Here is a 24,722-nt window from a genome sequence, read left to right on the forward strand (position 1 = left end):
GGCAGATATAATCTATTACTGAAATGCTTCACATGTTTAGCATTATCTCTTCATAAAAAGATGCTATAAAGGCTTGTTATTGGTTAATTATTGCTATATGCAAGAGACAGGAAATCTGTGGTTGTGTTTTGTGGCGGTTGGTAATAAAAAAACAATTGTTCAGATATAACTGGAATCATAAAGAAGCACTAGTTATGAGCTGTTACGTACTATGTCTGCGTAGATAAAATCAGCAATTTTTAAAAGTTATGCTTTAGGTGGTAAATTAAGGGGTATACTTTTGGCATCTCCAGTTTGGACATATGATGCAGTGCTCAGCCCTCCATCCTTGGCTGGGTGTTTCAGAGGCAGGCAGTGAGGATACACACAGCATGCAGGGAAAGCCTTGCTGTTCAGAATGGGGCCCTTTCAGACCAACAGGTAGCTAAAGATCGGTAAAAGCTGCTTGTGTTCCATCTCTTTTTGAAGAGTAAGCATTGAGCTGGGGATGGACCAGAGCGGGCTGGCTGAGGCTCCCCTGGAAGGTGGCAGAAATGTAAGTCTTGCAGAGAGGATGTTGCTCCCGTTCCCGTTTGATCCTCCGGGCCCCCAGGCAGTGCCGCAGTGCTGTCACAGAGGCCTGGCTCCCAAGGGAGGGACAAGGGAAGGCTGTGCCTGGCGGTAATGACCTCCTGAAGTGGCTCAAGGGACAGTTTCCAAGTTCCACTGCTGCCCCGGCTCAAGGGGCTACAGCTACTTCACACCAGGAAACGATGCGGAATACCCGAGGCAGAAAACGAGAGGGACGCAGCCTGCGGCGAGGGCCTGAGGAGGCGGAGGAGGAGGAACCACGCTCGCTGCTCTGGGAAGGGAGAGGCGCAGCCAGGCGAAGGGAGGCGGGATCCCGCCCCGCCTGGCAGCGTGGCCCGACCGGCTCCGCCGCCGCCGGCCTCGCCCCACCGCCCATCCCCATTTCGGCTCGCTAGGCCGCGAAATGGCGCCGGCCGTCACGTGCAGCCGCCGCCTTCCCCGAGGCCTCGCCCAGCGCCTGCGCCCTGGGATGGCGGCGGCGGGGCTCTGCCGCTGCCGGGGCTCTGCCGCTGCGAGCCGGCGGGGGACGGGGACGCGCCAGCGCCGTGACCGGGCGGGCGGGGAGAAGCCGCGGGCTGCAGACCCAGCCAGCCAGACGCACGCTGCGGCCGGGCACCTTAATTCTCCCTGAGCCGTGAGGTAATCTGAGCTCAGCGGGGCTGCTGCCTGCGTGTGGCTTTCGTAAACCCCCGCCCTCGGCCTGAGGGCAGGTCACCGGGCCGCCGTCCTTCCCCTCGCCTCCAGGAGGGCTGCGGAAGATACTGGCGGGAGAGGTAATGCCCTGCCCCGGGCTCCCTGCGCTCGCAGCCGGCTTGTGCCGCGCGGTCAGGGGAAACGACCTCCAAACCTCGCGGTGCAGGAAGGGTTTGATGGGCTTTCCTGTCGGCTTGTACCCTCTCGTAAGTCACCCGGCTGTCCCCACGCAGGCGAAATAACCGGAGAGAGGGACCTGGAGGGGTGGACATCCGAGCGAGCGGGGCGCTGGGGATGCTCGGGGCCGTCGGTTAGGAAGGAAGGGTTTTTTTCTCAGTGTAAAGAGCTTGAATGGCTTGAAAGTCGGCTCGAAACATTTCTAGGAAACCTGTAGAAAGAATGCGGTGGGTTTTTTCTGTCGTGCAATGCTTGTGTAAGCCCTGGAGAGAACTCTTTAAAAAAGAGCTGTGGAGCTTCGGATGTGTTATTTAGTAAAACAAGGGGAGTCGTGGGTGTTGTTCCTAGTCCAAAGGCTACTGGGATGGGGGTGAGTTTCTTTTGAAAATAATGCATCAGTAGAACACGAATGGCTAAATTTTATCACCTAAATAACACTGAAAGCAACAATGTGTTTGTATTTCTTTAGTTTAATGCAAGCATGAAGGTGGTTAGATAGATGCTGTTATTTTTAGGTTTCTGAGGTTTTGTCATAAACGTACTAAGAATGAGATAAATCCCTTGAAAGAAAGGCTCAGTTTTGAAAAAAATGAGGATTGATTTTAAAAGAAAAATCATGTTCAGAAGCAAAAATGCCACCCATTAAAAGATCGCTGTGTCCTAAATGAAGAAAAAGCTTAAATCTTGGAGCTCTTCATACTGAAGGACTAGATCTTCTGAGATGTAAGCTTAAAATGTGTGTTTGATCTACGTTTTGAAACATACTCAGCAGTTGAATTTGAGGCTGCAACAGCAGTTTCAACAGCTTTCCAGCACTGCTTTTCTTGTGTGCAGCATCTGCTGCTCTCCTTCCCCAGATGGAGCCTGAATTCCTTACTGTTGTGAGTGGGTGACCATGATACTATCACTGAACTGTGATTTCTTAAAAGACGCTATGATTAATGTGACAAGTATTCAGCTGTTAAAGGTAGATCCATAAACATTAATTTCCACGTGTTAGAAAGTTAAAGCTTAATTATCATGACGTGTACTTTATCCCAGTGGATTTCCAAGCTTAGGTGTTTGAAAGGCTTTTTATTTCTCAGTAGCTTCATTTCTGCTGAATTTGGTTTTGTTTGGGTTGTTTTTTTACTGTATCTATTAGAAACCTGGGTCTGTTGTGTTTTAGTTTATTAATTCCATTTGAGTCCTGGTGTTGAGAACTGAAAGGGGAATGTACAAATTGGAGGAAGCAGTTACTTCTTTGTGGCTTGAATCTGTGATATGTTCGGTTACAGTAATAAAACCTCTTCTTTGCAACTGATGTTGGAGCACTGGAGGTAGTGAACAGCTGCTAGCATAGCTGAGCCAATGCCGACCACTTCTCAGAATCCCCTGCTGAGACCCCATGTCATGGGAGAGGTTTTAACATCTTAATTTTAGCAGAAGTTTACAGTTCTGTTACTGGGATAAGCTGCAGAAACAGTTCTTTAACTTGAATTTTTCTGGATTCTTGTTTTTTGTGGATTTGAGTTTGTTTGAGTAGGATAACATGCGGCTGTGCAAAATACTTGAATTTGAGGTCAAAAAGTTTATAGAGGAAAAAGGCTGTAGAGTAGTGCACCAAAATTTGATACTTTGCTCTACACAATTGAGGTTATGAATAGATTTGATAAACCTCATCAGAGTGTTTCATTTCAGCAACTGTGTTGCTGTTGTTTATCTTTGATAGTAATTTGGGTAACTCTACCTTAGACTAACAATTCACTGTTATTTATATAACAAGCTTGTATTTGATTGTGTCACTGATAACTAGTTATTTTTTAATATAAATGTTTCTGCATCTACAAGCTGTCATGGTTTAAGCTGCTTTGGATGGTTCTTGTGTCATGGGACTCTTAAATGAAGCATCGTTAGATTGTACACATGATTAACTTTTTTTTTTTGTTAACAACTTGCAGTAACTTTTTTTTTTTTTTTAATGTATCTAAAATTTTGCTTTTATCTGCAATGTAAAAGCATAGACTTCCTTCTGAACTGAGGGGTTGTAGGACAGGTCTGTGAAAGAGAAGCTCGCTTCATCAGGTCTGTGGTTAGGAGGGAGTATTCAGCTGCTACAGGTAAACAGTACAAACCTTTGTGAAATTCAGAAGCCTGCTGAACATTGTAGCTAGTCTTTATCAATTACATTAATAGAACTGTATTTGATACGTTTCTTACTTTAAAAAGACATTACTGTCCTTTTCTTGATTTTCAGATGTTATTTTACTATTAACAATTATTTTGCTTGCAGCCACACTGGGAAGTGTTGGGAAGAATACTGAAATCCTGAGTTTAGAACAGATGGAAGGGTATGCTTCTCCTCCCTTCTTCCCCTCCCCACCGCCCCCCACCCCCCACCATGATAGGCATATAAAGTTTATCATGAGGAAGATTTCGGTTATTTGGTGTGTTTTTACAAAAGCAAACTTTGATATTCTTGGGGGTAAAACTTTGAATGATTACTTATGACGGAAGACACTGACACACAAACATATCTGTAATGTAGTATTAAAACAGCGTGGAGGGAGGTAGGGGGACTTTTAATGTAATCCCCCTTGATCTGGTAGTTCGTGCTATCCTTTCCAGGTTGTACAGACTGTCATCTGCTTTCTGGGAGCTCATAAACAGGGAGGAGGCTGCAGGTTGGGTGTTGCTGATGGGCTGCAGCTCCTGTCCTGCTCCTCGCCCTGTGCCACTGTGCCCAGGGCTGTACAGGCTGGTGACTTCAGGCTGCTTCATGTTTGGTGGCAGGAGGCTGTGCCATGTGGCCCCTGTGTTTTGCTCATCTGTCACATAGTTCCCTAGGCCAATAGACAGACTTGCCAGTGAAGGGAAAGAGGCAAGAAAAAAACATCTTGTGTGTTTTTTTTTTTTTTTTTTTCCCCTACATTTTCCATGACTCTTAGATACGTTAGTAGTTATAGACAGTGTTGTTTACCAAATTTAGCCACTAATGGTAAAGATAATGCAGATATTGAATAACTTACTGTTTACACTGTACTGTTGGCCAGTACAATGTAAATGCAGTTGCAACACTTGTTTCCCATCTGTTTTATACTTGATCTGACCTCACATTTCTGTCAATGACACAATATTTGCAATGGGGGATGAACTACCTTGTTTTAAGATGATGCCTTCAAGCTCCTTTACTAAAGCAAGAAAGTATATAAATTGATGTCAACATATTTTCCTATCATTTTTGCATGGGATGTAATACAAGGGGTTGTTTTTTCAAAACTAATAGAAGTTTTTGTGGCATTTTATCTGGACAGGAGGGAAAAGCAGACAGATGCTTGTGAGTGCCCCATGGCTGAAGCTGCCTCAGTTCATTCATTTATTGCCTATTGTAATTTGGAAACATTCTTTAGGTAAGAAAGCCACTTCAAACTAAGTTATGCAGTTTATAAACTTACACTTAATATACTTCTATGCTGAATCTTTAAATTGCATCTCAGTGTTTTGCTCTCTCAATTAGAATGTTTCTTATGTATTCGGTTTACATGTGTCATTATAAAACTACCTTTTATGAGTTAGAAACTTACAGCGCTTCTCCAACTGAATTTTATGTGCCACTCAGAGTTATCAGACAGGCAGTCTGCTCACTTCACAAAATATGTGTAATACTTGTAGACTGACTGTGCAATCCAAGGCCATCATAAATTCCAGACTTCTTCAGATTCCATTTATGACCAGAGTTACTAATGTATAGCAACTTTCTAATTACAGACAAGTGTCACTATGCAGCTATTAAATTTTCTGATGCATGAGCTGAGCAACAGCATTACTGACACAGATTTCAATACTTGAGTTTGATTTTGCTTAGGATATAGGGACAGCTTCTTTTGTTGTATTCATAACCAACAGATGTACTATACCTGACAAACTTTACAATTATAAAGCTGATATTAACTGGGTAGTTTTTCAAAATATGATGATATTACCCAGGAGAATCTAACGTTCCATGTCTCCCATGTTTTTATTTAAAAGCTCAGTGTTAAAAGGTTTCTAAAGCTGTAATTACTAGTCGAATACAAGACTTTGTAAACATCCTAAAGTTGTAATTCAGTTTTTAAAACCACTTTTTCATTTCAAAAGTGTCATAATTTAAGATGTGTGTAGCCGTTCCTATAGCTTTCAATTCAACCATCTTCAAATAATGCAAAATGGGTAACTGAATTTAGATGTTTTGGGTATACTTTCTTATAGCAGACCAAGATACTCTTTCATACTAAGATAGAGAAAAAAATACTAAGAAAAAGTTAATGCTTCTTATCCATGTTCATAATTTCTCTAAGTAATACTCAAGAATTCAGAGGCATATGTGTGTTGCATACGAGTACTGTCGTGACTAAAATTGTAGATGATGCAAAAACTAGATTTGTGCCAACACTTACACCATCCCATTAGTTAAATGATAGTTTTCAGATAACAACATTTGGTAAAAGTAATTTGCTTGTCACATTCTGTTGTTCTGCTTCCACGTCTGACTTGGAGTGCAGAGTATACTATTAATCTCAGTTTTTGTTCCAAAACTGAGTTTACTCCCTCCTGTGAGTCTTCCAGACGTTGCAGAACTGTGTTTATTTGGTCGGTGGCTTCACAGGTCAGTTCATCTTCTGGGACCCGTCCCTGCTTTCTGGTTAAAGAATCCATGCACACATACAGGATGACTCAACAGTGGGATGGATGTTCAGATACCAGAATGGTGCTGGTAACTTGACAGGACCTTCCACATTCTTTGGAGGTATGTGTGCATGTAAGCCCATGGTTGAATACTGCCTGGATTATACCACCTGGAACTATAATATAGCTAACTTCAGTTGTGTTTTAACATATATACTGTTCATAGTTTAAGTATTCACGTTTTCACAGTAAATATTAAGGCTTCGTGTTTGATAAAACTGTATGATAAATAACCAATGGAACCTTTTCCTGGCTTCGCATCCCAGTGAGTAATATAATGTCATTTTGCTAGATTTAAAGTATTGAAATATAGAATACTAAAAATGGAAGTTCTAGAGTTATCAGTGTTAGAGATGTAGCAACAAGAACACATTACGGCCACGTTCCATCAGTGAGAGTGTAGATACTATGTATGCCATGCATACCTTCTCACATGTCTTCATACATCTGGACTGGATATGCTGCATCTGGTCTACAGCCTGGCCTTATGGTTTAGGGGAGTACCCTTTCTGGTAGTTCTCAGGTGCCAAAACTTCTTTGTGGGAGACAGAATAGCACCTGTGAAGCTCAAATAAATTTAAAATGAGAGAGTGAAAATTTCTATTTTTATCAGAAACTTACATTTTACCAAGATGTTGCAGATTTGCATGAGAATAGCAAAAGCATAGAGAAACTTCTCAGACAACAGCGTTTCTTTAATTTCATTTTTCATTCTGGACTTCAGTTTTAGGAAACAGTTAATTGTGGAATTCTTCCCAAGGAGGGATGAGGGAAGGAAAAAAAACCCAGTCATTTGACTCAAGAGGTACTTAGCCTTTGCTAAATTTAGCAAGGCTATGAGCAACTGGGAGTTATGTAATGGTTAATTACTACATCCACACATAATGCTTTGGAATGCCCATTCATTGTGTGACTGACAGCACTCAAAAGTCATAAAACAGGGTTGTGTGGATGATAATTTGAGAAAATGGTCTAGTAACAAAATGTTTATTCATGCTGAGCTTGCATCTTCATTACATTAGTAACACTAATGAATTGTTTAGAAATACTGCTTTGTTTTGTAACATTGTTCTTCATTCTATTTGACTTGCTGTCTTTGCTTGTTAACATAAGACACGTGCCTATTCAGGGAAGAAAAGCTTCTGTTATTAAGTATAATTTAAAGAGTGTTACTAGCTTATCCTTCTGTGTTTATCACCTATCATTATCATAAGTGGAACTTTAAAAAGATTGAATGAAGATTTCTGAAGCCTGCTGGAGTAAATTCCTTGGTGATTGAGACTGTCAGGAAGATAAACAGTAGTGAAGCTGGTCATATGAACAGCTCTTAATTGACTATGTTGTTCTTTCCCACTTCTCAAAGAATGCACGTGTTTTCTTTTCATAAAAATGGAGTTACACTTGTGTATCAGATACCTCATGAGCCATACAGATCAGGTTTTATAAACTGGGGAAAATGACAGATACACTTTCAATAGGATAGTCTGTATTCTGGCAGCTGTTTCTGGATTTTGTCATTTTTAGCCTCCACCATAATGAAGGTACCGTGGACAATTTTCAGTCCAGAAAAAGCATGCTGTGAGGGTTGCTGTGGAAGATTGTTCAGTAAAAATAGATAACGTGTTCTGTTCGTTCTTGAAGAATTCATAGTTGCTTTGAAAATTGTAGCTTCAGACTGGTTGGGAAGAGGGAAGATCTAGCTGAGCATCTAATTAGGACATTTGAGAAGGGGCCTTAGCCCACTGTAAAATGAAGTAGTGTTTGAAACAGTTAAGACAGTTCTTGAGAATTTGCTGAACAACAGAATTCAGTTTAGAATGGGATTGAGTAGATTGCCACTGGCTCGAGTGGCAAATGTTCCTCAGTGAAGTAGATTCATGCAGTTTGCTGTATTCCAGGGTCACTGTCTTTTTCTTCTGCTGAAAAACAGCATGTGAACCTTACTTACTTTGACCTGTTTTGATAAGTGGCCCCTGAAGATTTTTGCTGTTGTACCAACATTTTTCCTCTGTCTGGCATGATTCAAAAAACCAAAAGAAAACAAAAAACCAAGAAAGCAAAGCAGTGGGGGAAGCAGGCAATCAAAGCTTTTGAATCTGATTCATCTGAACAAGTCTGTTCCAAGTTCATTAGTGTTTAAAAAGGGAGTTTATGAATTGGGTTCTGCAGTTGATAAAATTCTTCTAAAAACCATGAGTAGATTCTGTAGTTTGTCTGCTGAGTTTAAACTTAAACATACACAGTTTGCTACTGCTAAACTAAATTGCTGTTAAATACTTTTTTTTTTTTTTTTTCCACAAAGTGCTGTATATACTGTGGAGTATTAACACATGAAACTACATTTGGTAAATTAACAAACCCAAGTTCCCCAGATTCAAACCAAGTTGTACAAAATAGAAGTATCAGGAAAGAAGGTCCTTTCTCATGTCTGCGCACTGGATATTGACATATGGATATACCTTTTTTTCATAGTAATGTACTATATTTAAGTTTTACTAACTTGTTATCTCTTACTGTGTTTCCACTGCCTTGTCTCCCTCCCCTAATCTTCTGTGTTTTTCTAGAGACCTACTGTACGTGAGACCTTTCAGAAAACTGTGCAGTTTGAATACATTGGATCATTCCAGTACCTGAAACTTTCACAATGAAGAGAGCTAGACAGGAAGTTGTGGTTGAAAATGAAGCTCCTCAAACATCACAGAGAAGCAAAAAACAGAAATCTTGTTTATATGGTTCAGTGTTTGGTAAATCTGACTTACATGCCTCAGTGGACTGGGGAAGCCTTCCGCACCATATTATTCTGCATATTTTTCAGTTTCTGTCTTTAGTAGATCGAGCCAGGGCATCTTCTGTTTGTCGAAGGTGGAATGAAATCTTTCATATCCCGGATCTCTGGAGGAAATTTGAATTTGAACTTAGCCAGCCAGCTACTTCTTACTTAAAGTCTACACATCCTGATCTCATTCAGCAGATTATCAAGAGGCATGCTGATCATCTGCAGTACGTCAGCTTCAAGGTAAGTCTTGGATGTATGGAGGCTTGTTCTGTCATGTTACTGTGCGTAATATATACAGCTTCTTTATGTCACTTGGCTGAAATGTTGCACCTGGGAAGCCTTATGTTTAAAAATGCCACTACTGGAACAATTTATTTCCATGCATGCACATGGTTTCTTTCAACTTTCTACAGTCTAATCTCTACAAAGTAAAGAAAGCGTTAACGTCATGCAATACCGTGCTAAAGATTGAATGATACTTTTTCAGAATATACAGAATACATAGCTTCTGTGAATCAGTGTCAAAGTGAGTACTCGTCAGATTATTGTGCAGATAAATATTTCTTACCCATGGAAGCATTTGAGGAAATAAATTTGTCTTGTGTGTATAATTTATTTGCAAAATAAGGCTATACAGTGAAAAATGCCTTGAAATTTTAGACTCATGCTTTGAAAAAGTATGAGTAAGGGAGAAAGATGCTGTGCCCATACATTCAGGTTATTGACACGCAAGGACATAATTAAGTAATAGTAAACTTGTTAAAAATGAAGGCTATGGTTGTAGTCTGAAGATTACACTAATGTGGACTTCTTTAATTTGAATACTTGATACAGTTTACTCTGTTTATCTGAGAAGATCATAGTTGGAACTACAGGTGCTTTGTTCACTTTTTTGCAGTCACTTCTCAGAGGAGGTCATAGTTCTAAGCTGTGAAGGAAAAGCAGAAGGATTTATATTAAAGCTAAGATGAAAATCAGAAGCTTTTTCTCAGCACTGGTAGCAGTTTTACATTTGGAGACATTGTGATTTGGTTGCACAGCAGCTCATAGATAATCAGTTATTAAATACTTGTAGCTTCTGCACTTCATAGAACTGGTTGTATTGAATTGACATTATAATGTCTTAATGCAACTTTTATGTTTTGTCAGCAACTCTTTTATCATCTCAGCTACTACAGACGAAGAAGGTGAAATGAAATAGTGTTTTTTCCAAAGTTAGTCATCAGGCTTATAGATGAATTGAGAATCAGTTAATTATTCTACATGCAAAGGTATCCCTGCAGGTAAATGGATTAGTTTGCTGGAGTATATCTAGGGTTTATCCAGCCTTTTTTCAGTTATAGGAGTCTAGAATTGGCATTTTAAAAAAGATGCATTCATACCACTGTCTATTATAACACCAATATTAATTCCAGTTGTTTAGGAAGACATGAGATTATTTAAAGAGAAGGCTTAGATTTAAGCTCATATGAGAAATACCAGACAGTCATACTCAGGGAAAATTTTCTAATAGCAACTTTCCTGAACTTGTTCTTGTCTTGAAATTTCTAATTAATGTTGCGCTTTGTCCTTGTGGTAAATGCAGTCTGGTGCAGTACAGCTGAGTGGGTGTGGCACTTGCAGTCTTGGGTATCTGTGATGCTGTTTTCTAAATAAAAATAAATAATTACTACTTAGTTTTAAAATTGCTTTTGTAGGTCGACAGTAGTACTGAGTCAGCAGAAGCAGCCTGTGACATCCTTTCTCAATTAGTGAACTGTTCTATAAAGACACTGGGTTTGATTTCTACTGCAAAACCAAGCTTCATGAATGTCTCTAAGGTAATATTCTGCAAGCTAACTGGAGTGACTTAATTCACTATTAAACAAGTTTAGCTTTCTTATGTGTTGTTATTCAGTTGATGGTAATTTTTATGAAACAGTCTGCATTTATTGGTGTATATTCTTTAATTTGTGACATCCATTAGTATTAGGAAAATAAACATTGATTCCATTCATTAAGTTAAGTAGTGTTGATACTTTGTGGCATAAAGATGGGGAATAATTTAGAAGGCTTGAGTTTCCTCATTTCTAGAGTAAAAGATACAATGCAATGTATTGTTAAAATATTTAGGTTGGTTTTTTTTGACTCTATAGGTCTCAGCAGAATTACTTTCCTGAAAATAAAACAAATGCCATTTCCTTTTTTATGCAGATAAATTCTAGATACTTCAGGCTCTCCGCAATGTCCACTTGCCTCTGTTTTATTACAGTGAAAAGATAAATCAGAGTGGATGAGTTAACGTACTGAGCATAAAGTTAATTTTTGTCACACACAGCAGCTTATTTTTAAACAAAGAAGAGATTTCCTATGCTTATATTCAAGTAAGCCTTTCCTTGTTACACAAGAGAGGGGATGCCTAAGAAGTGATTATATTCATACTTTCTGTGCATGTAAAACCTGAGGTTTAGATGCTGAAGTTCTGCCTATCTTTTCCTAAGATTTTTTTTTTCTTCTTCCCTCAATTTCTCCAAACAGGCTCATTTTGCTTCAGCACTGACAGTAGTTTTTGTAAACTCCAAGTCATTATCATCAATCAAGATAGATGATACACCGCTTGATGATCCTTCCTTGAAGGTTCTTGTTGCTAACAATAGTGATACTCTAAAACTGCTAAAAATGAGCAGCTGTCCTCATGTATCACCTGCTGGTGAGTAGTGAATATATATGAAAAATGTAGCAGTAAACTGTCATAAAACAATAGTCGAGACTTAGTTTGAAACACGTTATTCATAAAACTTCTAGTGTTCTTCTGAATCTCTTAGCAGAGGCCCTTTATTGACCTAGTCCTGGCTTTGAACAGTTGGAAGGGGAAGAAGAATAATATCTTTGTGTTACTGAATGAGTTGGATTAATGAAGTGGAGGTGCTCCTTGCTTGACTGAATCTTCTGGAATTCCGGGGATTTTTACATTCTTCTCAGCTGCTTCAATACCTCTGATAATAAGCCTTAAGGAGGAAAAGCCTTAAAAATTAGTGCAGGCCTTTAACACATGTTCCATGGACATGATGCTCATTGCCAGTTCTGTGTTAGGCCAACTAGTGTGCTGCTTAATGAGTGTAACTTTGTAAACTTAACTACCTGTCATTCTGTGGGAACACATGAAAAATCCTCAACCCATGAGTCAGCTGCTGGTTGGTGGGATGGTGGAGATGAGAGCGGTTGTCAGTAATTGTTTTGCAAGGTGCTGTGAGTTTAACTTACTGAGCAAAAGTGTTAATACTTCAAAGTTACATTTAAAAACATGGAGTGTGTACCAATTTCAAAAAATAGTAGTGCAAGATGGAGAGTCTTTCAGTTTTTGTAGTGCCCCCCTGTGTCCAGATCTGGTAGTATGAACTTGCTCATTTTAGCATTGGTTGGTGAAGGGCTCACTCCCTTCAAAGTACTGGCTTGCCAGGAAGTTCAGAGGGTCCCTTCTCACCATTCTCCTGAAACTGTAGTGCTAAGGAAGGGGAATCTTGGTCTGGTGTCTTTCCTATATTTTTTTCCAGAGTCCACAAAAGGTGATTGAATCTGTATCATTTGTATTCCAACAGATTAAGGGCAGATATATTATTTATGTCTTAGTTCAGGGAAGGGTCTGTTTTAACATAGCTCTTAAACTAGGTTGCTGGTGGTCATTTAAATAGAATGCTTAGATGAATGTTGAGGGAAGGACTATTAGGGAAGGGAACAGTGGCAACTTCAGCTGAATGTTACCCGATTTCAGTTGTTTCCTCAAAGTTGAGGAAATTCTGCTCAGGGAATGGCAAAGAGGAAGAAAGATACGCAGATACAAGATGAATGTGACCAGTTAGATTTGCTTCTTTCACTGATAAGTGTATATGGCCAAAATCCCACAAAAGTATGTGGATATCTAGAATTTATTTCATGGATTTTGGATATAGACATGAATACTCTAGCCAACAGAATTAGTATTTGCTTGAGCTTTACAGCAAACAACTGTGCTTATATTCACTTTTCATTTGACATGAAATTACCATTTTTGTTGTTATTCCACAGGAATTCTTTGTGTTGCTGACCAGTGTCATGGACTTAAAGAGCTGGCTTTGAACTACTACATATTAAGTGATGAACTACTGCTGGCCCTTTCAAGTGAAAAACATGTTGATCTTGAACACCTTCGCATAGATGTTGTGAGTGAAAATCCCGGACAAGCTGAATTTCACACTATTAAAAAGCAAAGCTGGGATGCTCTTGTTAAACACTCCCCCAAAGTCAATATTGTGATGTATTTCTTCTTATATGAAGAAGAATTTGATGCTTTCTTCAGAGAGGAAACCCCTGTCACCCACGTTTACTTTGGTCGTGCAGTAAGCAAAGCAATGTTAGGTCGTATCGGCATGAATTGCCCAAGGTTGATTGAGTTGGTTGTGTGTGCTAATGGACTTCAACCTTTGGATGACGAACTTATTCGGATTGCTGAGCGCTGTAAGAACTTAACAGCAATGGGACTTGGTGAATGTGAAGTAACTTGCAGAGGTTTTATTGAATTTGTAAAAATGTGTGGGGGCAGGCTTACCCAGCTTTCTATAATGGAGGAGGTACTGATTCCAGATAATGATTATAGCTTGGATCGACTTCATTTGGAAGTCTCCAAGCACCTTGGAAGAATGTGGTTTCCTGATATGATGCCAACATGGTAAATTCTCTATATCTGCGGATAAAATGGTAGAAATGGGGTGTTGCTTTCTATGCAAATAAAGAATTTAAAAATGAAATGTGAAAACTTACTTCCAGATTTGAGTTTTTCTACTTTGAGGACCTCTAATAGTGTAACAACAAAACATTCTAGATTGTCAATGTTATATTGAAATAGAAAACAAAAGTGTGAAGTACGCTTAATCTGAAAGTCTGTCTGTAGTTTACAGATAAACTTCAGTGAACTTGGCCTGCTCTGAGCTTCAGTTTAAATGTTCCATTCACATTCAAGTTTTTTGCTTTCTGTTTTTTTTTCATGTCTTTGTTTAGTCTTTTCAGTGTAGTCAGAAGAGGACTAGAGAAACTTTTTTACTTTAACAATCTATGGGAAGCTGGATACAACTTGGAATTCAGTATTATTTGTCATAATGTTTTACGCAGCTATTTTTCAAAATACTCATGTTATAAATGTAAAAGCTTTACATTAAAATACTTGCACTAGCCCAGGTTATTCAGATATAATCTAGTTTAAACCCATGCCAGTATATTAAAATGCTGTGGTTAATAAACCTATGCTTACAAAAAGTCCCAGTTTTACATTGCACTTTAAATAATTTTGTCAGATTAGCTAACCCATAGAGGCTGCATTGTACAATATGTTGTTTTTCTGTTTTATGCATTAAATGGACGAGAAAGAGATCTTGTTAAAATTAATGAATTTAGAAGTTTGGTCTAGATTGATTGCTTGGGTGAATGACAAAGTTTGGAAACAACCAGAGTATGAGGAATAGCTTCCGGATTTGAGAGAGTTCAAGTCTTTGGTTACAAAGATTGATGTCTGAATGCTGTTCCATCCTTTCGTTATTAAAAGATAAGAAGGATCTCATGAAAGTAGCTAATGAGAAGGTGGGATCAGATGGAATACAGTTGTCTTTGATCACTTTCCATCTGGAATCAAGGATTTAGAGCACTTAGAAAATAAATTATTTGTCAGTTAGAAGCCAAAATGGCCTGTAGCAATCCTGCCTGTATCTCGCAGAGCTGTGCTGTAAGCCCTTATTTCTAGAGTAAGGGTTGTTGGAGGTGATCCTAAAATTTTTAATTCAGGACTCTAATACTTGTTGCTATTAATTGTTTTTTGAGGAAGAATATTTTATTTTATTTCTTAATTTTCTTTAAAGGGGAAAGGAATGGTGAGTTGATGTGAATTAGAGTATATATTTTTGTGTTGACATTCTGCACACTGAAATGCATTGTATGAAAATTTTGCTGTAATTACTTTCATGCTGTAGTTGTTCTAACTTTCTATTTATAATGAGAAGTGTATATTTGATTTGCTGATGGTATTTGTTATATCAGAATAAACTGACATTTTTTCTGTACTTATTCACCGCAAAAATAACAGCTAACAGGTTAAGACACCATTGTCTTGGACAGACTTGTTCCCAGTTGCAAACTGAAGGATTTAAGATAACATATAATGCCTGTCTGAATCAGCAATGCATTGTTGCCTCTTGCACAGCTAAGAAGCATCTGACTCTGGTTACTAGCTCCTGTTACCCAAGCGCTTGCTTCCACAATCAAGGAGATTATAATTGTCTTTTAAACAAAAGACTGAAATATTTCTAAACAGTATTTGGTTTAAGATCTGTGGTTTGCTTTAAATATAAACATAATAAAGTGATCCAATATGTGCACTGCTACTAGACTTTTATCCATCTGTTGCACCATGTCCTTCTGTTAGGCAGAGTTCTCTCCTGTTAGAAACCACATACTTGACAAACCTGGGGAGAGGCAGTAGGAATGTTTAACTCTTGGATTATAGCAAATTAGTCACTGTCATTTCATGTTCATGCCTCAAACTTCAGGATTTTTGACATGCTGAAACTGTAAAATGGAGTGTGGACAGATCTTGTAGATGATTGGTAAGTCCTAGAGTCCTTCAGATGTCTCTTGCCAACATAAAAGCATTCATGAAGTATCAGGCACTGGTGGCTGTATAGAGAAACAGTTCAGGAGGAAACTGTTAAAATGCTTCTTGGAATATTGTCCATTTCTCTGTCCCTCTTACTAAAGCTGCTTTTCTGTGAAGCCATGAACATTAGCCTGCTCCAGCTCCAAGCTTCTAGCAAAATGGGCCGGCATTTATCAATGCTGTGATTTTTTGATCCAATGCTTTTTTTTTTTTTTTTTTTTTTCCCATTTGCTCCTCTGACTGATCTTAACAAGTAAGGCCAATTGATACATGAGTTTATAATTAAATGCCAACAAAATTGGTACCTTAGTGTGAAATAATGATTCTTCACTGGTAGTGTGAGAAGCTAATTTTAGTGGAAAGGTAAGTTCTGACATTAGGTTAATGTTGAATTTTGTAGTTTTAGTATTAGATTTGTTTTGTGTCATGCTATGGTATATGCACTGTGTTTGGGGGAGGAGTGTTGAAACACTGCCTTATGTAAAGTAGCTTTAGGTATTTTTCTTAAGTAGCTCTTCCTGAATGACTGCAGTGGAGGTGCTGCACTTGGCAAGAACCTGTTGATAGCTGCCTGTACTTCCTCCCATTCCTTGAGTAGCCTGTGCTTCAGATCTCTGCCTTGTCCTAGCTAAGGAAAGTTTTGTCTGTTTTATTGGCTTTTGCTGTTTTTGCTGCCCTGCACGGGCTTTTGAAGACCTCATCTCTAAAGCACGTAAGGCAATCATACGGTTTGTTAGAGTAACTAAGCCCCTCAAAATGAAGTACAGAACTTACACCTGATATGCTGAGGAGATTTATAGGGTCACTGAAAAGTCCATGTTACAGGGAGAAGCCAACAGTAATGCACCTTTTCAGCCACATGAGGGGGTGGGCTCATTTTTATGCTTGCTGATTTTTCAGTCTCTTGGAAAGCTTATAATCAGTCATTGCTAATTTCCCAATTCTCTTGTAAATGCAAATTCCAACAAAAACTTGAATCTCTTTTCCCTGTTTGGAGTCCCTTTTGCCATCCAATAGAGACACTGGTGATTCTGGCATGACAAGTCTAACAGCACCTTTTCTGCCTTGTGGAGTGTTTCCATAAATTTTCCTCTAGTTTTTCCTCAGTTTGAGTGCCTTCAAAATCTGAAGTAATCTTCTTTGCCAAGTAACGTTTGTCAATTAGCCTAAGATACAATGTTCACAACAGTTACAGGTACTTAAAAACTGGTACCTAATTGGTACCTGGAAGTTATACTAATGTTAGCACCTTGCAGTATTATGTAAGGCTCAAAGTATTGAATCAGTAGTAATATAAACTGTTGTGCATCACAAGAAAACACAACTTTTTGATGCTGAGATGAATTTATTTGGAATTTACCACTTTTCCATTTCACTCTCTTCGCCCTTTCCCACTTTCAAGATTGCTAGTAGGATCTGAGTGATCGCAGTTCTCAACATGAATATGAGATGTGATCCCAGGAAATACTCTTTGCATTGGCAACATTTTCCCAAGGACTTGTCCCTTAGAAATTCTACCGTTGTATCTGATGGGATGGATGCAGACTAGTTTTACACAGAATCCTGATGAAAACAAGAGGAGGAGAACAGCGGATTACTGATGAGGCGTTCATTCTATACTTACTCTGTTTCAGAAATATCAACATTTTCTGCCTTGTTCTTTCCACTGAAATAGCGATAGTGGAAATAGCAAAATAGCAATGACACTGTGGTCATAAAAAACATAGAGATAGTGGTTTGAGTTGTTGGTTTGGTGGAGGAAGGAAGATAGGAGGCTGGGAGAAGGCGGGAATTCCTCCTCTGGTGAAGAAAAGAGCTTGAAGACATTCTGTAGAACTCAGTTATTTGTGTTCTAACAGGAGCAAAAGTTCTGCATGTAAGTGGACAGAAGATGCAGTGTTTCAAAACATGCACCTTGCTTAACTACTTGGCTAGTTGCAAGGTGATACATACTATATGACCTCAAGACAAATAACTATTAAATGAAAAATAACAATTTACCTTGTCCCCTGATTTGTACTCCATCATCAATGGCATTTCCGTTGTGGAAGAACTTAATGGGTCCAGAGAGCTCACCAGAGAACGGAGCATACACAGTTGCTCCATCAGCACAAATGACATCCACACCACTGTGCTTTTGTTCACCACTGTGCTTTCCTTTACCGCCGTGTCTGGAAACAAGTATGTAATTAGAGAAGTCTCTTATCAGACCTAACATTATATAGAGACACGTGAGTTAGCATGCTGCGCGATCTGGAGATGGCTTGTTTGTACTGACACAGTGTTGACATAGTTGACTGGTTGAAGAATCTATAAAAGCTTTTTGATGTAGGTGATGTAATGCCATGTAGGGTCGATGATCCGTTACAGTTGCAGTTTTGGAAATTGGAGTTTAAAAAAAAAGCCATTAAATAGAACTGCAGAGTCACAGAAATGTTGGTTGGCAGGTACCTGTGGAAGACATAAAGTCTACCCTTCCACTTGAGTCAAGATTGTTCCCAACACCAGGTCAGGTCTGGCACGGCTTAGTCTCAGTCATAAAAACTTCCAAGCACAAAGGTTTTAAGAACAATGTGAGCAGCCTGTTCTTGTACTGAATTACCCCTGTAGTGAAAATGTCACCTCATGTCCAACCTAAGCCTTCAACACTGTATTTCTTAAATGGCTTAAACAGAGTTAAACTCTCTTTCAGTGGAGCAGCAACAAGACCCAAAACCCCACGTGTTCCATTTATAGTACCTTGGAGCTCCGTAGTATCCGCAGCCGTACCTATCACAGCCTCTTATCTCATTTGTTGGATTCCCAGAGCACAGTGTTGCCCAGCGTCTGTCTTTTTGTGAGAATGGTGGAACAACTTTGAAATACAGAAGCACAGCACAACAAAGTTAGGTATTAATTGTTGCACATTTGTAACGGCTACATTTTAATTTTAGTTGGGTAGGAACATACTGAAATTACATCCCATGCATTTAGTTGGATTGTTTCCTCCACAGAATTTGTAATCCTTTAGGAAATGTAAATAGAATGGACACTTAAGACTGGATTGTAATGTTTCTAGGCTAGGGTTATCTCCTATAAGGAACATGCTTTAAAGACAAAAATTCAGAATGTCACGGTTCCTAGAGTATAATCTGACAGACAGGAAAAGACTCAGTTTTGTTTCTTATTCTGTGCCCAGACTGATGGGACTGGACTCCTCAAGTCCTCTTCTCCATTACTGCCAACGTAGTATTTGTATTTGCAAAGAATCATCTCCAAGTCTGCTAAGATGCATTACTGAAAACGTTGCTAATGCTTGAAAGGGTACAAACAAAAGAGATGTCTGACTCAGTGCTGAGACTTGATGTTCCTGTATAATGGGGGGACAAGAAATATAACTTGGTAAGCTGGTATCTTCTTCCTGTGACAGCCTGCAGTCCTGTTATGCTGTATTTATAACGCATATTTTCTCTTTCAGATGTTGCTGTCAGGGAGAACCTAAGGCAGAGGGGACTATTGCTATTTGGTATTGTCCTTATTTGAAATTAATTAATAACTTAATTTTCATTCATTATACTACTAATAAGTATGGAGTGGGGTGGGTGTTTGTATTTTACCAGGTGTAAGTAGATGAGTCGGATCAGAGTGATCACAGTTCTCAACATGGATGTGAGAGACAATGCCAGGAAACACTTTCTGCATTGGCAGCATTCTCCCAAGTTGTTGCCCTCTCTGGATTCGGCCGTGGTACCGGATGGGGTGAATACAGACGAGCTTTACACAGTAACCTGGAAGAGATGGGAGAGGAAGCGAGATCAGGAAACATCAGCTGTGTCTGTTCTTGGGGTGAGCAAGAAACCTTCTGTGCTAGTCTCTTACTGGAGACTGTAACGATGAAGCAAAAATGTAGTCAAAGTACCAACAATCCTGAAATCAAAATCACCTGGATTTTTATGAAAAACAGAAAAAGAGGGAGCTGGAAAATAAGGACAGGAAAACACCCTCTCAGCAAAATTGAGGGCGTATTTCTGATGCTTTATTTTTACTGTTTCCTTTTTAAATTTTGTTTGGGGTGGTCATTTTTCTGCTGCCTGTTTTTCAAGTCCCTCCTTCCCTCCTCTCCAAGAAAAGCATAGGAAACGGACCACAGACTGCTGGTGCTGATTTCTGATATTTCTTAGCAGCAGTCTAGCTATGCCTGAGTAGGAACTAGAGAAGGTGTAAGATTAATCAACACTTCACTTGAATTGAAGAACCACAGAAACCTTACTTGAGTAAATGAAGTGATTACTTGTGCAGGCCTTACACCTATCTGCTGTTATTACTTGCCTGATCCAGTGATTTGGACTCCATCATCGATGGCGTTTCCATTATGAAAGAATCGAATGGGTCCGGAGAGCTGGCCGCTAAAAGGAGCGTACACGGTTGCTCCATCGGTACAGATGACGTCCACGCCCCCATGCTTTCCCTTACCACTGTGCCTGGAGACATATGCAATTAGAGAAATCTGTCAGGCTAAACCTCTGTAGATCGATCAGTTGACACAGTAGGATACCTGCAGCTTGTCTAACAAACTTTTTGCATTTGCAATGAAATTGGAAAGAAAGAGTGGGTTTTATCCATCCTTTTTTTTATTGCAAAATGTGTGAATTACTCTGACCTTCTTTAAAGGGGGATGAGATTTCAAATTTTAAGTGTATTTTTAATTTTCCCAAGAACATAGTGTATTTCAAGTTGTTGTAGAAAAGTACCTCTGTTCTACCCCAAAATACATCTCTGCTGGTATAAAATAAAATCATATGCTTGGCATTTTCTCATTTAGAAATTTGGAAGTTGCTTGATGAGCATTGACATTTCTTACAGCTCCTGGGGAGAGGAGACAACAGGAAAATTCAGGAAGGGCAGGAGTCATTCTACATATAAAAGCATTTTTCAGGGAAATATAACCTGCTGTGTTATGAGGTGCCTATTTAAAGACAATGATGCTGACAGACCTTTAGCTTGTGTGAATCAATCTGTTTAGCTTCCTGTAAGCTGTTGCTGAATGTTAGCTAAATATCTGGTCTATAAGCAACAAGAATAAATGACACAAATGCTTGAGATACTTTCTATTTCCTTTACTCTGGCTTCTAATTCATGTAATGGTCTCACTTCTTCCCCCATGCATCAGTTAGTAGCAGCGGTATTACTGCACTTCTGTGAGATTGCCAAGTAACATCCCAAAAATGAGTGAGAAGCCCCACAGACAACAGTCAACTCTGGTTAAACTTCACTCATTCTCCTGTGTGAACATTTCATTTGGGAAAGCAACAGCAAACCCCTCTGCTCCAGACTCCCAATGCCCCGCTGCGTTACCTGTCAGCACCGAAATGGCCACAGCCGTATCTATCACAGCCCCGGATTTTGTTGGTGGGGTTCCCACTGCAGATCTGTGCCCAGTGTCTGTGTTGTTGTTGGGGTGGGTGTGTGTCCAACTGCTTGGCGAAAACTTCACATGCAAAAGAGGAAAACAGGGAAAATTCAACCATGTTCTTAGTACAGCACAGCAGAAAGTGTTAAGATGCAAAATAGGGTCTTTAAAGTGGAAGATGTGAGCTCATGGGAGTTTAACGTTTCAGAAACTGTAGGTAAAAGAACATTGTATAACCTGCTATATAGATTTGATCCCTTTTTCTTGAGGTCTTATTTTAAGGTACAGACACTAAAACCAAAGCAAAGCTATAGTTAAATATTTTTAGTATTAACTTGTGAAATAAATCAATCTCTCTTTATGAAACCTCTAAACACTTCAATATATGACTAAATGCACACCTAATTCCATATTTTATAATAGTCATAACTGTGAACGTTACCATACTTCTTCATAAAACCAGATTGAAAAAATTTAGCATTATTTATGTGAGAGCAAATTTCAATCATTCATGAGTGTCTGCCTAAAACCAGTCAACTGCAATACAGCAATCTCAACTCACCAGTGGACATCAAGCTGACCAGAAATACCAGACTGAGAGCCGGCATTTTGTGGCAGTTTCGCCGGTGTTCTTTGATCAAATCAAAGACATTGAGCAGTAGCTGCCTGGGGTATTTATGTGTTTCTGAAAGCCCAAGTCTGGTGTCTTGGCCAATCAGTCTTGAGCAAAGTATTCCAGCTCTGGGCAGATGGTGTTGCCATATTAGGTGCTGAGGATGTCTACAAACTCTAACAGTTGTTAGAGCTGGTTGGGAAAGACAAATAAGATAACTGATCTCTTAGCACACGGTAACAGATGGAAACGAATAATCCCACATTTTGGGAAGCTCTGGTTGAACTGTTTCTTAATACCTTTTCTTCCCCCTCCTGAAGCAAGGACACACTTAGGCCAAAAATGGTAGAAGCCAAGAGTATGATTCAGAGGATTGAGTTGGAGGGAAAAGATGGGCAAAAATTCGCAGTGGATATAACCAGTTTGTCCTTTGCTGCTCATTTCAGTACCTCCTCCCCAGGTGTATGTGCCCATTAGTGCTTCCTAACAGAGTGATAGAGAACACGTGAAGGTGTAATGTTTTGTGTACCATGAGTATACACTTAGGCTAAGAAATGTTTCCATGCAAAAGCATCTGTATGTCTTTTTTCCTGTTCAGCTGAAATTATCACCTAGTCTGGACTTAAATCCATGAAGTCTTTCTACTGAAACCCTAGGTTTTGACAACTAAATTCTTACTAAAACATCTTCAAGTTCTGAAACAAACAGTTGCAAACTCAAGTTGCATGGCATAACTGACATAGAGTTAAAACATTCTAGGTTTTAAAATGATTCATTTAGTATCTGCTTGATTTCAGCTATTGTACTATTAAGCATGATTCTTAGGGTCTCTCTCTTAATCCTTCAGTCTGATTTTTCTGCACTACTTGCAGAAAAACATTAGATTTTCTTTACGGACCTGTCTTAGTTAATATGAGATTTAAATGACTCATGATGCTTTCACATAAACTATCTGATATCCCAAGTTACAGAGACCTCCGGAAGTCCTGCAGGTTTTATTCAGAAGAGAAACAGATGTCTCTCTGCCCCACTTCTAATTTTCAAAGAGCATCTGTACATTGTGTTTTCTGAAAATCTCTACAGAACAAGCAGATGGAGACAACATTTTTGCTTGTGGTTCCAAGCCTTTTTTTACAGCCACTATTTAACCCCCAAACAATCTTTTAGCTCTCCCTGAGGTTATTACAAGTAACTTTTCTGATTTTACCCCTGATGTTTCTCCCTCATCCTGCCAGAAAGAACTGCTGTTTTTCACACCCGAAAGCCACCAAACAAGTATTTATATAAATGTTATGTCTTCTCAGTCTAGTTCTGATGGGACTTTTGGTTATAATTTGCTCAATATAATGGAGTCTAGGCTTACAAATGATACAAGGTGCTGGTAAGAGCTCTCGGTGGGTATTCAGGATTTGGGGATGCTGTTCACCTCTGAACTGAAGGCTGGAGTATGTGGGTTTGTGTGACCCTTGCCAGAAACAGCCTGCATCACTACAAGCTGGGATCGCTTGTGTAATATTCCTTCCAGATTTCCAGGCTTATTCACTTTCATTTGGCACGAACTCTCCACAAACCCCCTCAGCTCTCCTTAGCAGAGAGGATCATCAAGGGAGGTGGTATGTGTGGCACCATTCAATGAAGATTTCATAGCACAGATGTAATAAAGTATTTCCGAGCTTGGGTAGCTTGGTACTAGCTGCTGTAAGCTTTTTTCCCTACTGGAAAAAAAAACATTAAAAATTAAAGACTTTATGTTGTTGGTGCCTGGCCATTCCCAGCTGAGGGGTCTCTAGTGGGGTTTCTGCAGTAATGATCTCTCTCAACCAGATTTTATTTCTGACTTATTTCTGACTGCTAGTTTGCACTAGTAGAGTTTTAAATATCTCATTATATAAATTTTACCTGGGGCAGACCTGCCTTGAGAAGCTAATGATTTTTATAGACTTTTGTGAACTCACATGCTCCTAATTTTACTGAGGAAGGAATTGCAGTGCCTCAATCTACAAAGTCTTGTGAAGGAAAGGCTGGGTGTAAAGCCAAGCTAGTTAGGTATGAGGAGAGAAGTACACCTGTGTTACAGGTGCACAGACACTGAAGAAGCTCTTCTCCAAGTCCTATTTTGCAGTCTGACACTTTGTAAAGTGGTTCTAAGCTGCCTGTTCTTTGCATTTTTTTCCCATCTCATTTGTGTTACAGAGCTGACTCCAAGTTGCTCATAGCTGTGTACATTTTTTTATATTTTCTTCATAAAAGATCTTAATAGCATTGTGTCTTGCTCTGTTCTTTCTATGTCAAAATGTCATTTGTTGCAATAATATATCTAATGCCCTTCTGGTAAAGTATTCTTTATAAAACAGTTTTCAAGTGCATGATATCGCAGTTGAGATTTCTCGGTGCGTTCCCCATCTTTCCTGGGTGAGCTGGAAGGTGCAGACCTCACCCCTGGGGCATGAGGAAGCTCTGGGATGAAGTTGGTGGGATTTCTGTGTTGAGCAACAGAGATGTTAATATAACAGTTGGTAGGTGCAGTTGTGAAAGACACGAATTGGCCTCTTAGCACACACTAACAGAAGGATATGGAACAACCGGCCGGCGTTGCACAGCCCCTGGGAGCTGCAGTTGCAGCATTTCCTTCCCTGCGGCGGGGAGCCAGCAAGGAGATGGAGAGGAGCCAGCGCGCAGCACACGGAAGCAGGTGGGCTGGCTTGGGAAACTCTGGCTTCTTTCTCTTGCATGAACGGTGTGAGTTCCCTGTTTTGCCCCTTTTATGTCAGTAGTAACTTCCCTGGCGGTGTAAGTCCCTTCGTGGTCTTTTCATGGACTGAGAAAGAGTGCGGCGGGCAAATACAAGTGTTTGGGCTGATATCAACAGGCAAGGAATGAGTTAAACTTGATGATGTCCAGGAGAAATCCCTACTTTGCTATTCAGCCTTTCCAAAGATACTGTGATTCTGCTGTGTAAATGTAGTGTTTCAGGAGGGTCCGCTGCCAGTTACCAGGACTTTTGGATAGATGGTACCTGCCATGCATGCGTTCATAAACTTTGGAAACTTTGAGACTAGTACCTCTTTACATATTAACTATCTTAACATTATCTCTTAATGAGAAAATTCAGATGGTAAAATGATGGAAGAAGGTTTTCAGA

General features: G+C 39.6%; 2 protein-coding genes across 10 annotated transcripts; one reads left to right on the forward strand and one right to left on the reverse strand.

The window, feature by feature from the left end:
• Nucleotides 1–1,031: 1,031 nt before the first annotated feature.
• LOC104369221 (F-box/LRR-repeat protein 21) lies at nt 1,032–15,314 on the forward strand. Of its 9 annotated transcripts, none has more exons than XM_033006226.2 (8): nt 1,032–1,209; nt 3,713–3,770; nt 4,734–4,829; nt 6,065–6,205; nt 8,709–9,160; nt 10,618–10,740; nt 11,438–11,609; nt 12,965–15,314. In XM_033006226.2, exons 5-8 carry the CDS (start codon nt 8,789–8,791, stop codon nt 13,606–13,608), a joined length of 1,311 nt encoding a protein of 436 aa, XP_032862117.1. In that variant the 5' UTR covers nt 1,032–1,209; nt 3,713–3,770; nt 4,734–4,829; nt 6,065–6,205; nt 8,709–8,788; the 3' UTR covers nt 13,609–15,314. The 9 variants fall into 9 exon arrangements, with proteins under 9 accessions (XP_032862117.1, XP_032862119.1, XP_032862113.1 ...); XM_033006222.2 differs by lacking the exon at nt 1,032–1,209 and adding an exon at nt 1,216–1,469; XM_033006224.2 differs by lacking the exon at nt 1,032–1,209 and adding an exon at nt 1,216–1,343.
• A 1,595-nt stretch (nt 15,315–16,909) lies between these two features.
• Nucleotides 16,910–21,597, reverse strand: LOC104369220 (myeloid protein 1). The gene is made up of 7 exons (XM_009976699.3): nt 21,530–21,597; nt 20,913–21,045; nt 19,887–20,038; nt 19,175–19,345; nt 18,318–18,432; nt 17,580–17,749; nt 16,910–17,141 (listed from the first exon to the last, which is right to left on the reverse strand). The coding sequence occupies exons 1-7, from the start codon at nt 21,573–21,575 to the stop codon at nt 16,951–16,953; spliced, it is 978 nt and encodes a 325-aa protein (XP_009975001.2). The 5' UTR covers nt 21,576–21,597; the 3' UTR covers nt 16,910–16,950.
• Between the last annotated feature and the right edge of the window lie 3,125 nt (nt 21,598–24,722).

Source organism: Tyto alba, unplaced genomic scaffold (genome assembly GCF_018691265.1).
Source record: "Tyto alba isolate M040663 unplaced genomic scaffold, T.alba_DEE_v4.0 Super-Scaffold_17, whole genome shotgun sequence".
Classification (NCBI taxonomy): Eukaryota; Metazoa; Chordata; class Aves; order Strigiformes; family Tytonidae; genus Tyto; species Tyto alba.

What these genes read in the sequence shown, in the direction of transcription:
- LOC104369221 (XM_033006226.2), top strand. Translation starts at nt 8,789, where the DNA reads ATGAAGAGAGCTAGACAGGAAGTTGTGGTTGAAAATGAAGCTCCTCAA. An exon ending in TGCAGTACGTCAGCTTCAAG is followed by an intron (nt 9,161 to 10,617) that starts GTAAGTCTTGGA and finishes TTGCTTTTGTAG; the next exon opens with GTCGACAGTAGTACTGAGTC. An exon ending in TCCTCATGTATCACCTGCTG is followed by an intron (nt 11,610 to 12,964) that starts GTGAGTAGTGAA and finishes GTTATTCCACAG; the next exon opens with GAATTCTTTGTGTTGCTGAC.
- LOC104369220 (XM_009976699.3), bottom strand. Translation starts at nt 21,575, where the DNA reads ATGCCGGCTCTCAGTCTGGTATTTCTGGTCAGCTTGATGTCCACTG. An exon ending in AGTCCAAATCACTGGATCAG is followed by an intron (nt 19,346 to 19,886) that starts GCAAGTAATAAC and finishes CATCTCTTCCAG; the next exon opens with GTTACTGTGTAAAGCTCGTC. An exon ending in GACTCATCTACTTACACCTG is followed by an intron (nt 18,433 to 19,174) that starts GTAAAATACAAA and finishes TGTATTTCAAAG; the next exon opens with TTGTTCCACCATTCTCACAA.